Source organism: Pholcus phalangioides, unplaced genomic scaffold (assembly GCF_987345545.1).
Source record: "Pholcus phalangioides strain wild (caught in Gottingen) unplaced genomic scaffold, Ppha-v1.0 ptg000007l_1, whole genome shotgun sequence".
Classification (NCBI taxonomy): domain Eukaryota; kingdom Metazoa; phylum Arthropoda; class Arachnida; order Araneae; family Pholcidae; genus Pholcus; species Pholcus phalangioides.
In genome coordinates this window covers 47,938,378-47,951,223 of record NW_028301600.1, presented here as the reverse complement: position 1 = coordinate 47,951,223, position 12,846 = coordinate 47,938,378, and the positions used below count along the sequence as shown (strand labels likewise).

The window sequence follows — 12,846 nt, the reverse complement described above, 5'->3', positions numbered from 1 at the left end:
TATAGCGAGGCGTAACAGGAGTGCTACAGCTTCTCAGCTCTCTTGTGACTTGTATGCAGCCACAGGAACCCGTGTATCAAGGGTGACTGTTTCCAAAAGACTTCATGAGAGAGGGTTGTTTGCAAGAAGACCTGCTGTTTGCATCCCACTCACTTCTACAAACAGGAGAATCCGTTTATCATGGTGCAGAGAGCATAGAGATTGGAGTATGGATCAATGGACGACCGTTCTCTTCACTGATGAGCCCTGGTTCAGCCTAAGCACGATTCTCGCCGCACGTTCATATGGAGAGAACCAGGGACCCGCTACATACCCTCCAATGTCCACGAAATCGACCATTATGGCGGAGGAGGTTTAATGGTCTGGGCAGGCATCATGTTGGATGGCCGCACACCTCTCCGTGTCTTTGAAAGAGGCACTGTGACTGGTGTTGTAACATGACGTCCTCCGGGTCATGTTTCCTTAATTTGTGTCAAGGGGATGACTTACCTTTTGATTCCTTAATCTGTTGGTGTCTCCCAGGAGAGATATCATCTAGTCTCATTGGAGGTTGCTTTGTTCTAAATTTTATGTTAACTTAAGTATTTCGTTTGCCGGCGGATGGCCGCGGCCCTCTGTTAGTAAACTTTTCCGGTTGTCATTGGTCGTGTTGGGTGAACCTGGCCAGTTCACCTGACATGTTGCCAAACGATAAATTATTGTTACACTAATATTCTGAAACTATATGTAAATTATGTCGAAGTGTACGTTGTGACGTAATAGTTTTCTTGTTGTGACGAAGTGTTTCTGTGGTCCAAGTATATTTGCTTCATGATTAGTATAAATACGGATTGTGTTTGTCGAACATACACATTCCTTTTCACCTCACTCGTTCTACGAGTCCAGTTCTCCGATGTTGTAGCACAGTGGTGCTAGTTTTTCACTAATCAGATTAAATGTAACGAAACTTCATCTAGCCTTAGGCTCGGAAAAGTATCCTGTGATGTTTTTTTTCTAAATTTGCATTTATGTCTCGGCAGGTCCGAATCTCTTTTTAATAGTAGCTTCACATATATGAGTGGTGACTTAGCTCATCTAATGCTAGCTAGGTGATGACGGAAAGGTCTCTACACCTAGAGTTTCTGGTCCTAGTCTAGGTGGTGTCGCCAACCACGTACAATGGATGAGTCGACTATGGCTGTTCTCAACGTCTGCCTCATCACAGCCCGATTCCCAACCACCTGCAATCCTAACCCCTTGGCACTCTCTGCGCTGACGTCTGATCGTTTCACCTATGGACTTACGTCACTTGTACGACCAGATTCTTTTCTTGGTTCCGATGTTGTGCCAGTTCTTGACAGTGCCTCTTGAGATGTGATGATATGGTCTCCTACACACCTCGACCACTTCTGGGCTAATGTGAATCAGCCTCCTTCGGGTCTACTACTCAGAGGACGACCACTTCAAAACTGGACTTTGGAAGTCGTGTGGAAACAGTGACTTTCCTCTAGTCATATGCTGAAGTTCAGATAAGTGCAATATGTAAAAAAAGTCCATGTGATATATATAATGTTCTTATACTAAATTTTTAATATCGTTAGCAAAATTATTACTAAATTTTATAACTGTGTTTAATTTTTTATAATTGAATAAATGTCTTGATTTGAACTCGTTGTTGTCTTATTTCCTTGTGCTGTCAAAAAACTTGAGGATAAAAAATAATTCGGGAAGTAACAATAAAACGTTACAGTGTGAGGTATATGGATGAGGTCTTGGAGCCCTATGTTCGCCTTTTCAGGGGTGCAGTTGGCCCTGAGTTCATTTTAATGGACGATAACTTTCGCGAGGCTACATAGAGCTCTTCTGCTCGACGATTTTCTAGAGAGTGAGGATATTCGCCGGATGGACTGGCCAGCCAGATCTCCAGACCTTAACCCTATAGAGCATGTCTGGGACGCTCTGGGGAGGGCAATTGCAACTCGGAACCCCCCTCCGGGAACCATCCAGGGAATGAAAACAGCGTTGCTGAACGAGTGGGACCAATTGCCACAGGAAATGATAAACTGCCGTATTTCAAGTATGAAATCACGCTGTGAGACCTGTATATCTGTAAGAGGGGACCATACCCCCTATTAACCCATCTATTAACCCATTTTTTTGTTTATTCTGCAACCACTGTTTCATACCTTCCGACTCCAACAAGTGTTACGCTCAATCATGCATGTGTATTACAATTATTGAATGGTTATTTGTTTTGTATTGTATCAATGTATGTACATATCAAATTTCATTAAAATCGGTATAGTAGTTCCATAGATAATCGACCAAGTCTGCAAATTCTCTTAATTTCTTACACCAGTGTAGTAAGTTACTAGTCAAATATTGATATTTCTAAACATTGTTCCATGGTGGCAAAAAAAAAAACCAACAAATAAAATGTTTGGTTTAATTCTTAAAAAGGTATCTTTGTGTTCTCCTAGTCATCCTTTCACTTTTCTGAGGCTTAGCTTGCTCTTGCCTAGAGTATGCAGTATGATTTTAGAGAAAATATCTTAAGAAAGAAATGCACTTGGTCGAAGGAGTGCAGAGAAGAGAAACTAAAACATTAGTGGGCATGCAGGGCTTGAGCTATGAAAAAAGACTTGACTCATTGAATTTGTTTTCTTTGGAACAATATAGGTGTTATGGAGGTGATTTAAGTATTCACGATATCCATCGGGATCAATATGATGGATCATAAAATATTGTTACACTGTCATTTAAATACTTTGATTCAGGCACATCAGTTTCGGTTGGTTAGGAACAATCCCAAGCTGTTGAGTCAAAATTTTTTCTACAGTTAAAAATGCATGGAATAGCTTACCTTCTGTTGTCATGAATTCTTCCATGACAGACACATTTAAAAAGAAATTTGATAAGCCTTGGCGAGAATAAGTGAGAAGCTATTCATACTTAAATCAATGGCAACCATATTTTTATAGAAATTATTTTAGTTTATTTTTCTGAAATATTCCTTTGGGTTGCTGTATTTAGGCTATGACAACCATATTTGTATTGACTTTTTTAAAACAGTTTATTTTTATTTTTATATTTTCTTATCCTCTTGATATTTATTTTTTTCTCAATTTTTTTTGCAGTCACCTTATAGCAGATGTGCCAACTTTTGGAATCCAGAAATCCGGAGATTTTCCCGAGGGGGGTACCTCTCCCCCCACTGCACTCATAGACTCGATCAAAAAAAATTCAAATTTTTTTTAATCAATCAAGAAAAATATTCCATCCCCCCCCCCCCAACGCAGGTTGTGCTTTGCCCCTGAGCAGAATATAATTCCATGCGGAATAGAGAAATCACATATACATACTGTTTACAAGACAAGTGTTTCCTTTCGTGGATGCTAACAGTGATTGATAATCTTGGGTATATGAACTCTTAAAAGCTATATATTTAGCTTGATATAGCTTAAAGTTTTATATTTTCTTTCTGAAGACATGTTTAATTGGAGGAAACAATTTAAAAATACAAAGCTGCTGACGGAAAAACTTGTGTTTACTGCACGGCTGTTAATAGAATACAATAACGATTATACAGGAATTTCGGTAACCAAGGTCATGCCCCTGATAAATGATTGCCGATAAAAGCTACGTAAACAAAGTCACGTCTTTGCCAGTTGCTTAAATGCGGTCACCAATACTTTTTATGGCTGTTCAATGGAAATGACCACGGCTGTCCTCTATGGGTGTTTTCCCCCAACAATGACTGGTCATTGACGTTACGACGTGAAAGCTCGCGTAAAATCTAATTTTCTGTCAAAATCCGGAGAAATTTTAACAAATTCGGAGTCTCCCGCCTAAATCCGAAGAGTTGGCAGGTCTGTTGGGTAATTTGCCTGTTGTAGCTTCAGATTTTATATTTGTATAACTTTGATGCATGCATGCCTAATTGTGAGACGGATTATTTTGAAAATATAAAATTTGACTTTCCAAGGTTGAAAAAAAAAAAAAAATCACAAGTGTTTATCTCTTTCCCCAGCGATTTTTTTTCATTGAAAGTGAGAATTTTTCACAGCCCCGTGGTTTATGATAGTTCATATTAATGTTTAATCAAATTACAAAAGCTAATATAAAATTTTTATACCTCATGCCTTGTATCAACAACTCGAATACCATTGTTCTCTGATGCAACAAGTATTGGCGAGATGTGGCCACCAGTCAATGTGAACAGACATTTAACCCCATGATCCTGTATATAGTAATACAAATCAATTAAAAATACAAATGGATGAAAGAAAAATGGCAATGCTAAAAATTAATTCAACACCATTTCTCATACAAAATATTGCATATCTGTGATGTTACATCATTTTGGATAGCAAACATACTATTAATATACACGGCAGTGAAAACTCAGAATTATTTTTTGTGCTGATAATTTAACTGACAATTATATTTTAATGAATTCTATAGTTTCAGTAAGTTTTGATTGATAACTTCATAACCAAAAACATGCATTCAAAAATAAAATCGCAAATTATGAGTTATATATGTTATGGTAAATATGAAAACATCTGAAATTATGCATAATTTTCCCCAACCTTTGTCAGGTGCTTCAATGTGATTCTTTGTGAGTCTGCTTTGGAAAGCTGCGGATAAGTGTTGATAAGGGAAAGGAGCACACTGGGGTGAAAAAAGTACGAGAACCACTGTTCTGTTAAAAAAAAAAATCTATACAAACCTTTAAAACTTTGGCCACCAGTTCTCCACCATGTCTCTCAGCATTGGTGTTTTCCTATAAATGTAAAACATGAAAGCAATAACTATTTATCAATTCAGAAAAAAAGAAATTTTTTTACTTACACAGTAAAACGCCTTTATAACGATAATGAAGGGACAGGAGAAATGTGAATCCCACGCATGTTTTTCAAAAAAAACCATTAAAAAAAAAACGTTTTAAGTGGGAAAACACCTCAACTGTTTAAAAGCCAATGTTCCACAAATGGAACAGTTTTTATTTACAAAAGTATCAGATAAAAATTGATTCAAACATTTCTAGTTTTTTTAACGTATATAGACGGGAGTTCAAAGTATTTTTTGAAATAAACTCAGAACTTCAGGTTGATATAAACGCTTTTGACATAATTTTGAAATTTGACATTTTTTCTCGATTTCGATTAAAATTTGCCAAAATTTCAATTTTTAAAATTAATCAAAGTAAATTGAAAGTTATTTGTCTTTCTACCACTTAACAGATCAAAGTAAATCAATTAGTTTCTTTGTACTGTTAAACATCAAAGAGCTATGAGCATTAAAAAATGCATGTTCCATTTATGGAACATTGCCTTTCAAGAGAGCCAGATTCTGGGGAATATCTAATGTGCAGTACGCTGCTTCGATTTTCCTGCACGAACCCCAGGGTGTTGTCATCATTCGACATGTGTATAGGGGCTAATTTTGGGTGATAAGACACAGGAATGTGCTTTCTGGGGTGGATTGTATATATTGGGCGAGTACATTTTTATTCTTGCATTCTTAGAAATGTATGTTTTAGTGAACTGCAGACTAATCAAACCGAGTTTGATGATCTTAGATAGTCTTGTGTGTGTACTGACTCAGCACTGAGCCAAGACAGCCAGAGAAGCAAAGAATGAAACACAAAAAAACACAAACTCTTGTTGTGTTCAGCTGAGTGTAACCATATCAAAAAGATATCTCACATTAGAAGAAGCTGTAAGATATTTAGAAACTATTTCAGATTCTGAATTAGAGGACATAGATATATGCCAATTATATGCTAATGGAAAAGGGAACATCATGGATGTGAAGATGATATTGTTGAAAATTATCTAGTATCAACAGTGCCAACTGATGTATGTGAAATGCTAGATAATTTTGCAACAACAAGGATGAGGTGTTACAAAACTCCTGACGTGTTCTTCAAAAGATGTTCTTCAACAGAAAAAATGAGCAAAACGTAAGAGTAACACTCAAGTTAAAAAAAAAAAAAAAGACAGTTTTGAGCAATCCGAAAAAAAAACCCACTATTGCATGGGATAAAAAAATTCTTTCTAGAATCTGATCAAAACCTTGGCTCTGGATTCTATTGGAAAAGATTTGCCATATAACCATTCAGAGTTGCGAGAAGCGGATCTTATTTCGCATTTGGAATTCTGAAGAGAAGTGACAATGGACCTTCTACGAATGAAGGTAAATTATTTGTCCCCGTTGTCAACTGAAAAAAAGATGTCAGGTCATTTGATGGCCATTATATTGTGTCTGCGACGCAAGGATGGTGTGTGTTTTGCCAAAAAAAACACTATGTATAAATGCATCTAAGTAGGCCTATATATGTTTTTTCTTTTATCATGGACATTAGAAAAAAATTTGGATTTTCTGCTCTCATTTTTATGTTAAAAAAATCAGTATGTGTTGCAAATTTGAATTTGTAGTAGAAAATAGAAAATTTCGTGATAACTGTACATACAGTTATCACACGAATGTACTCTATATTCTCCAATAAATAATTGTGAGAATATAGGCGATACCAGTCTGTGCTTTCACCTCTTCCCAACTGCCCATGTTCCATTTATGGATCATAAAAAACAAATAAAATTTTTTTTTTTTTTTCAAATTTCAAAGTTGATCTATGTACAAGCATGAAAAAGGACCTCAAATTCTAAATCAATAAGTGACTTTGTTCATAGTTCGGCCTTTAAACGGTTAAACTGGAAATCTTGTGATGTGAATATCGTATTTTCCTTGTATTATCTGTTAAAAAAGAGGTTAAACATCAAAAATGCAGATTTTCTACTGCTGCAGACAATCTGCAGAAAATGTTATCAGCTGCTAATAGATGGCACAACCAGTTAAATGACAAAGATTTGTTTCTGCAGCTGCTTTATATCCCACCCAATCAGAAAGACTTAAGATTGTTGGTCAGTGTTCGCAAAATTGTGGTGCTCTCTTTCAGTCATACCTAGTGGTTTCACTAAGTTGCAGCCTTAAAATTCAGGAATAAACAGGTCATTTGAAAGCAAAGTTAGAGCCTATTGGGGAAAAGTGGATGACTGAAGAAATTCATTCCTATGTAAAAGGTATAAGTTTTTTCCCCTTCAAATTTTGCATGCAGATTATACACAGGAAAATATGGTATTAGTAAGTTGGGACCATGAAAATAAATGGTTCACGGAACCTTTGCCCCCGATATTTCGCCTCCGACATCTCGCCCCTGGCACGTTTCACCCCCGGTACATTTGGTCCCCGGAAATTTCGCCCCTGACATCTCACCCCGGACATTTCGCCCTCACATTTCTCCAGCCCTGATCATGTGAGTGACTCAGTGAGTAATCAAGTAAATCAGAAATTTATCTCTGATATTTCGCCTGCCCTGATCGTACGCGTGATCATGTGAGTGAACATATGAAGGTACAAGTGACCGAGTGACCACATGAGTGATCGAGTGAGTTGGACATTTACTCGTGACATTTTGCTTCCCCTGACTGCATGAGTGACCAAGTGAGTGAATATATGAGTGATAAAGTGAATTGAAAATTTACCCCCGGACCTTTCACCTGCCCTGACTGTACGCGTGACTGTATGAGTGAACATATGAATGATGATATGAGTGACCTAGTCAGTAATCAAGTGAATCGAAATTTACCCCCTGACATTTCGCCTGCCCTGATCATACGCGTGATCATATGAGTGAACATATGAAGGTGTGAGTGACCACATGAGTGATCGAGTGAGTTGGACATTTACTCGTGACATTTTGCTTCCCCTGACTGCATCAGTGACCAAGTGAGTGAATACATGAGTGATGGAGTTAAGAAATGAAAATGAAATTAAATAAATTTAATGAAAATTTACCCCCGGATATTTCACTTGCCCTGACCCTGTGAGTGATCATATAAGTGCAATAAATTGAAATTTTTGCAAAATTTAGTGATAAGCTGTATTCAGCATTGCAATTTCCTGCATTCTCCTCGATGATGCATGGTGAACCTAAGTATGAAGGTTTTTATTTAAACCCATCTGGATATCTAGGAAGCGTGAGGGGAGGGAAAAGGTACCTTGGGGGATTTTAATGTTTTTCTTCAGGACGGTAATACCTCTTCTTATATTGAAAAATTTCGCAGCAACGTAAAAAAAAATTCGGGAAAAATATTTTATGCTCTAACTGAAAATTCCAAATTCTTAGGATCCATTAAAGTGTGAGTCACTTGGTCACTCAGTGCTACGTAACCACCTATAAAAAGGGAGGGGATGAGGAGGATCATCTTTGCAGACACTCCATCCTCAAACTTTGTCAATCACTCAATCGCTCACTTTGTCAATCACTCAATCGCTCACTTTGTCAATCAATCAATCACTCACTGAGTCAATCAATCAATCACTCACTGAGTCAATCATACGGTCATTCACTTTATCAATCTTTCTGTCACTCACGCAGCCACTCAATTGGTCACACATTCACATATGCGTTCCATCACTCAGTAACTCCCTTGGTCACTCACACGGTCAGTCCCTTGATCACTCACTTGAACACTCGTACCGTCACTCACCTGGTCACATATACAGTCACTCATGCAGTTAACCAATTGGTCACTAATATGGCCATTCGGTCAGACACTGTCACTCATACAGTTAATCACTCGATCCCTCATGAGGTCATTCACTTGGTCACTTATATGGCTATTCGGTCAGTCACTCATACAGTTAATCACTCAGTCTCTCCCTTGATCACTCATATACTCAATCGCTCTCAGTCACTCGGAAATTTATTCAAGCATTCACTTGGTCTTTCATTCCATCAGCCACTCGGCCACTTATACGCTCAATCACTCGCTAGGAAACTTACACCAGTATTTAATTAGTCACTCACTTGGTCCCTCATTCGGTCAGTCACTTATTCACTCAAACGTTTCATCGCTCAGTAACTCCCTTGGTTACTCACATGGTCAATCTTTCAATCATTCACTTGATCACTGATACAGTTAATCACTTGGTCGCTCATGCGGTCATTCATTTGGTCACTCATACGGCCATTCGGTCAGTCACGTGGTCACTCATATGGTCATTCACTCATAAAGTCAATTGCACACTAGTTGATATGGTCACTCACATGGCGAGTCATTCTGCCACTCGCTAAGCCATTTGTACGGTCACTGATACGGGCACTCATACAGTCAATCACTCATACGGTCACTCATATGTTCAGGGCAGGTGAAATGTCAGGTGTGAATTTTTCGGGGGCCAAACGCACCAGGGGCAAAATGTACCGGGGCGAAATTTCCGGGGGCCAAATGTAACGAGGGCGATATGTCGGGGACGAAAGTTCCGGATCCCAAATAAATCATACTAAGTGGGAAAACATTCTAAATTGGAATGTAAAGTGGGATCCATTTTATATTAACACAATGAAAAGTGCATCCGGACCCGAAAGCAATATAAAATAAAAATGTGCTAGAAACTAATTCAACACTGTTTCTGCCCCCCCCCCCCCCAACATATTGCATATTTGTTATGCTACATTATTTTGTATAACATACTACTAATATACACGCCAACGAAGGCACAAAATATATTTTTTTGTCCATTCTAACATTCCTCACAAATAGTTTATAAGGTTTTCGCGACCATCATTTGATGAAAATTGTTTATTCAGGTTCGAAGACCATCGTCTGTTTGAGTTGGTTCTCAACATTTCTCCAATACTAGTGGTTGGAATTATCAGGATAAATGATAAAACTGGATCAAACGGCAAGTTTTCCGGACTCTCGGGTTGTATTTACGTACATGAGTGGCTTGACATACACTATTGTTTTGTGATTTGTCAGCTGTTTTCAATTTGCTGCCAGCCATAGGATCAACTGACCAATCACAAAACAGTAGTGTATGTCTAGCCACTCATGTACATAAATACAACCTGAGACTCCAGAAAACTTGACTTTTTATCCAGTTTTATCAATTATCCTGATGCCAACCACTAATGTCGAAGAAACATTGAGAACTAACTCAAACGGACAACGATCTTCCAACCCGAATAAACAATTTTCATTCCCCTCAAAGTCGGTGTTTCAATATAAAATTTAAAACGTGAAAGCAATAATAATTTTTCATCAATTAGGGAAAAAATTTAATTCACTAATAAAGTGAAATGCCTACATAATGATACTGAAGGGACAGGAAAAGCATATAGGCCAAATTATATAGAAGTTATAGATTAAACTTATATAAACACTATGAAAAGTGCATCTGGACCAGAGAGTAATATCATTATGTGGATGAGATTATCATTAACTTATAGAGGGTAGCATTATATAGAATTTTAATTATACAGGGAGACCATAAAATAACTTTCCCTGTTTGGAGGCATCAGCAGCTAAAACTAATAAACAAACAAACGAAAATTTCATATACCGACTGTCACAGGCATGGAAAGATGAATTGTGCAAAAAAAGAAAAAATACCCAAATTTGCGTATAGGGGAGATTTTGGTGCTGTCGGAACCGAAAATGCTTATCATAATCTGTAATTTTTAATGCTTGCACACAACTAATCTTCAACAGATAGAAATGAAGCATTTTCCGTAAAATTTTTCATACAGTAGCAGCATAGGGCATATCGATTTGGCTAGGTATTCCACAAGCGCTTGGACCACTACTAGTCCCTGAGTCGCAGAAAATCGCAACTCTGTTGCTAAAAAATCAACTTCTGTTGGTGCATTGTCTGGTAAGGCTTTTCACCCTCTGCTGGCTCTAACTCCTGGTGATCTAGATTTTTCGAGTATTTCAATCATAGCTCTCAGTGCTACAGCAAACATAGGACCTTTACGCAGATTATGAAACCACCTAAATTCCCTAAGTGCCGCCATGGCATTAAACTGTCTGGTGTAGAACAGCTTCACAAGCAAAGCACATTGAGGTAAAGTAGGGCCAAGTATTAAACACAAATCAACAGTCAATCAAAAACTACTACCTGACTGAATACTCACTTTTCCCTTTTTATAAGGAATGAGTGTTTCGTTTATTAGTTTTAGCTGCAGCGATGCTTCCAAACACAGAAAGATTTTTTATATATTTCATATCTATGATTCTTTTAGTTGAACTATTCAAAAATTTAGAATGAGATATTATTGGAACAGATAAACACTGGTATCAAAAAGGGGTTCACTCACTGTCACAATGCTGAAGTCTGTGCTGGAATTACAAAGTTTATAAAAATGCCTTCCTACTATATAGGTAGAGATTGCTAAGGCGACAGAGATGAAAATTACCAACCCGTACAGCAAATCGCACATTTTGACCAAGAACTGAAAAAAATAAATTAATATTTATTAATAATTAAACTTCTAACAGAATATAGGAGTTTCATAAAAGTGGAGTGATGCGAAATCCCACCAAAAATTCTCGTGATCGTGACCATACAGTTTGTTATTAATCTCGACCAGAGAAATTTCCCTCCAAAATGAGTAAATTTTTCCCCACACATTCAAAGCAAATGTGCTGCCATCTATTGGTAACGTATTCAAGTATTTTACATTTAGGGGAGAAAAAAAGCATTATTTTTTGTGTGTGATTTATTTATTTCTTTTACATTTTTTTTACAAATTACTCTTTCGTTTGATGAACACTCAAAATTTTCCACAGACGCTAAGAAATTTCCTACTTGGACCGATTTTGGCCAATTTTCCCACAAGCAGTGCTAGGCTGTCTTAACGCATGGGTCCATTCGGGCACGGTCCGGGGGCCTCAAGTGAAGAGGGGCCTCATAAAAATTAGATATAGTCATGCCCCCATAAGGGTGGGGCTGAAAGGTCTCCAGCCTTGTGGTCCAGGACAATTATCATCATTTTTTGTTTTTTCCTGCTATAAATTCATTATAGAAGGGGCCCGTGAAAAGTCTGGCTTTTGGGAGCCCTCCATGGACGGAGATACGGAGGGGGGGGGGGGGGCGTGTGGCATTGCACCTCAGCATCAAAGGTGAAGTCGACTCATCTAATGCATATATGTTTGGATGAATTGACATCATCGTCATCGTGCGCCCCAGCAATAATGACCGTGCCCCCCCCCAAACTTCCAAGTCTATATCCGCCTATCGAGCCCTCTAAAGATCCCAGCTTAGGGCCCTGCTCCAGTATGTGGAGATGGAGGCCATGGACATAATTGAAATTTTCGAGAAATATGCATGTAAATTTGTCTGGTAGGTAGGGCCGTCTTAAGGACATCATGGGCCCCCGGGCAGAGTGATATTTCTGAGTTATATTCTGAGGTAAATTCTTGAAAATTTCAACCAACTTTAATTTTTGTGAGGTCCCTTTTCTCTTGAAGCCCCCGGGCCGAGCCCGGGTGGGCCCACGCCTTAAGACGGCACTGCTAGTAGGACCTCTGAAAAATCACTTGGCTTTCGGCCCATGCTAGCATATCAGTCTTGATCGACGCAGTTCTCTAGTATAGTGTGGTTCTCAAGCTGGGGCCGCCTCTTGCAGTCCTGGGATATTCTGAGAGGGGCAGAGGGTCAACGGGAATAGATGGAGAAAGACATGAAAAGCTGGAGGGGCACGATAATTATAGCTGGGGAGGGGCATGATATCATACCTCCCCCCATATATTTGGCATCATCATTGTGATGCTATCATCATATGATGCCAAAATTTATATTATCCGAATATACAGTCAACCCTTGGTTTACGAACTAACTCGTTCCTGAAGTCCATTCGCGAACCGAAACAATTTTTCCTATAGGAATCAATGTGAAATTGTAAATGTATTAATCCATTCCTGGGACTTCGAAAATTTGTAGTGAGAATTTTTACAACAGCTCCGGTGCATAACGTTAAAACCAATGAAAATCATTGAACTAACAATGAAA

At 38.2% G+C, this 12,846-nt stretch overlaps 1 protein-coding gene across 2 annotated transcripts in view; it reads right to left on the bottom strand.

Annotated features, from left to right (window-relative positions):
- LOC149085392 (2-hydroxyacyl-CoA lyase 2-like) overlaps positions 1-11,467 on the bottom strand; it is an 81,490-nt gene extending 70,023 nt beyond the window's left edge. Inside the window, exons 1-4 of one of the 2 annotated variants that reach the window (XM_089233385.1) lie at positions 11,376-11,457; positions 11,153-11,287; positions 4,712-4,765; positions 4,115-4,219 (exon numbers count right to left, since the gene is read on the bottom strand). In XM_089233385.1, coding sequence (XP_089089511.1) covers positions 4,115-4,219; positions 4,712-4,765; positions 11,153-11,275 — 282 coding nt within the window. In that variant the 5' untranslated portion in view covers positions 11,276-11,287; positions 11,376-11,457. Of the gene's footprint in view, positions 1-4,114; positions 4,220-4,711; positions 4,766-11,152 lie in introns of both variants that reach the window. The other variant, XM_089233384.1, reaches the window with a different exon arrangement.
- Positions 11,468-12,846: the final 1,379 nt, after the last annotated feature.